The sequence below is a fragment of the Synchiropus splendidus genome, chromosome 11, assembly GCF_027744825.2.
Source record: "Synchiropus splendidus isolate RoL2022-P1 chromosome 11, RoL_Sspl_1.0, whole genome shotgun sequence".
Taxonomy (NCBI): domain Eukaryota; kingdom Metazoa; phylum Chordata; class Actinopteri; order Syngnathiformes; family Callionymidae; genus Synchiropus; species Synchiropus splendidus.
Window position 1 is genome coordinate 12,447,630 of NC_071344.1, and position 2,670 is coordinate 12,450,299.

General features: G+C 42.9%; 1 protein-coding gene across 1 annotated transcript; it reads left to right on the forward strand.

Annotated features, from left to right (window-relative positions):
• Positions 1 to 967: 967 nt before the first annotated feature.
• Positions 968 to 2,420, forward strand: tmsb2 (thymosin beta 2). Its single transcript, XM_053879016.1, has 3 exons — positions 968 to 1,095; positions 1,859 to 1,963; positions 2,103 to 2,420. Exons 2-3 carry the CDS (start codon positions 1,864 to 1,866, stop codon positions 2,138 to 2,140), a joined length of 138 nt encoding a protein of 45 aa, XP_053734991.1. The 5' UTR covers positions 968 to 1,095; positions 1,859 to 1,863; the 3' UTR covers positions 2,141 to 2,420.
• Positions 2,421 to 2,670: the final 250 nt, after the last annotated feature.

A 2,670-nucleotide genomic window follows, 5' to 3' on the forward strand; every position in this document is an offset into this window, starting at 1 on the left:
TTGATGATCAATCCACATTTATTATAGTGGTTATTTCATACTCAACGGTTTGAAAGTCACAAAAATTTAAAATGGAGCTTAATTGTTGATTTTTATTGGTTAGATTTAGGTTGGAACAATGGAATCAACATGAGACTTATTCATGATTAAAATATATATATATTTTTTTTTCTTGCATTTATTATTAATATTATTAATATTGCTGTTTTTTATTATTGTTTTATAAAATTTTATTTCGGTTATTGTGTCGAATTTCAGATTTCACATATCAGATGGTGTTCATATTGTCTATGTTTTTAAAGGCTCTTTAAAATTTTTAATTATAAATCATGACAGTCATTATTAGTAGCCACTGCCTTTTAAGTCCTTATTTCATTTTCACGAATATCTATATATCATATTTCATCAGAATTTTGTCTTGAACAGCTATTACTCAAATGTCTCTTTTGGTGTCCTGCAAGGGAAAACATCTGAACCCACAAAGTCATGAAAATGTTCTTTAATATTTAATGTTTATGTAATAATAATTAACACATTTGGCCAAACACTGCGCACCTTCTGGGCTCCACAGGCTCCACAGCTACACTAGCTTGGACTGGGTTCCTAAAATAGTGGTCCGTGGAGCTGCCTGATTTAAAATAAGCATGTGACGTCAGACTGCAGGTTGTTCGTTTGGAGTATTTCTTCTGAATAACTTAACAGAGCTGAGCGTTGCTCAGAGAGCAACCTGCTTAGCTGACAAAATAACAAAACATCAATGATACAGCTGTTTTTTTAAGAGCCACATCATCTCCTAAACTCTGTCCTGCTAGTATATTCCCAATAATCTATATCAAGATCTTGATGTTATCGCCGCAGCTGTTCCCTACTAGGGTTCGGTTCCCTCCAGCATTTTAATATTAATGGCGAGACAGAAGGCTGACTAAGCTCTCAGTCATGCTCCCTCTCTCCCTCGCTCCACTGTAGCCCTCCCTCCCTCCCTCTTAAACCCACCCTGGATGCAGGCGGCGTGCACACCGGCAGACACACTCAGCCTCCCTCTTCGCACTCTCAGCATCGCCATCACTGGTCTGTGGATTTAATCCAGGAATATCGGTGAGGACAATGCAAATCCATTTTCCTCCACATGCTTTTATTCTCCTCTGCTGGCTGTTGTTACTGAGTGCTGTATCCAAGTGTGGGAGGCAGACAAAGGATTTGGGGTGTGGCTGGATGCTGAGGGGGCTGCATGCTGGTAAATAGAAAAGCTGGTTAAATAGAGAAAAAAACATCTTTAAAATCTGACTGTTGATTTAGAAATGGAAATCTAAGATGAGTGTCAATTTTGATGATGACCAAATATGACTCTGATATCTAGTTTGGCATCCTTGCAGCCATTTTGTACGATTCTGGATGAAACTGAAGTATCACCACTGGGATAGAGGGGGATTATTTTTCAGTCAAACGTGATGTCAGGTCATGACAGCAGTGAGTGGCGGAGAAAACAGGCGTGACGGAGTCAGAAGGATCCATCAGCCCTGAGGTTCGGTCAGACTGCAGTGGGGAGGACGCAGTGAGGTGCCGGAGGATGTGAGGAGGGAGAACAAAGCAAACAGGAAGGAGACAAAGGAACAAACATGGAAACCAGGCAGATGTAAGCTACATAGCTCCGGAGGAGGCGAGGTGTGAGAGAGACACCACTGGTGTGGGCAAGTGTGGGCACGTGTCATGGCCACTCCCTTCCAATGCAGCTTGTGCAGGGCATCATATCAACTTGAATTTGAAATTGAATTATTATTTGCCTTATGTCCTTATGTAAGCAATTCATCATGAACTCGAAAGGTCAGACGTTCACCGCTATGATCTGAATCTTTCACAGCCAAGATGTCTGACAAGCCTGACATGACCGAGATCTCTCGTTTCGACAAGACAAAGCTAAAGAAGACAGAGACAAAGGAGAAAAATCCTCTGCCGACCAAAGAGAGTGAGTGTTTGCTTCACAGCTTTCAGGCAGCGCCGCCCTTTTCGCCACCACGTGTTGCCCACGGACCACGTGCTTGAGGAAAATCATTTGTCTGACGCCTCATTCCTCCACATTATTCACCCACGTTTCTTCTTTTCAGCCATCGAGCAGGAGAGGAAAGGCGACGCCACACCTTGAGCACAACCATGCTGAGATGCCACATCGAAAAGAAGCACTTTCTTTCTTTATCACACTGTTTGAATCTTTGTTTTTGCTAAGAAAAAGCTGCTCCGGGGCTCCTCTGAGCGGCCATGAGGGTCAACTTTTACCACTGGAGTGTTAGACAATAGCCTGGCTGCCTGTCTTGTTCTCATGTCTCCAATGTTGCCAAACTGAGGAGTGGAGTGATGATGTAGCGTGGAGCGGCAGGCAGCCAGGCGGGGGATGGGGTGTGGGTGTGGGTGTGGAGGGGTGGTCTTATGTGAGGGGCGTCATCGGAAACTAACTAAACGTGTGGGATGTTTTCTTAATAAACTTTTTACTTTGGTTTTGTGAAATAAATATGATGACATGATCCCACCGTCTCTTGCTTCCTTGTTTAGGACATGAGGGTTAAGCTGCATGATTGGTGCCAGACTTAAAACAGAACAGAAATGAGTCAAAAGCCACGTGTGTTTGTGTCTGAAGAGACAAGCAAATGTAGCAAGGTCCCTGGAAAACAATGAACA

Coding starts and splice junctions, on each gene's coding strand:
- tmsb2 (XM_053879016.1), top strand. CDS start 1,864: ATGTCTGACAAGCCTGACATGACCGAGATCTCTCGTTTCGACAAGACA. Junction 1,964..2,102: donor TCCTCTGCCGACCAAAGAGA/GTGAGTGTTTGC, acceptor TCTTCTTTTCAG/CCATCGAGCAGGAGAGGAAA.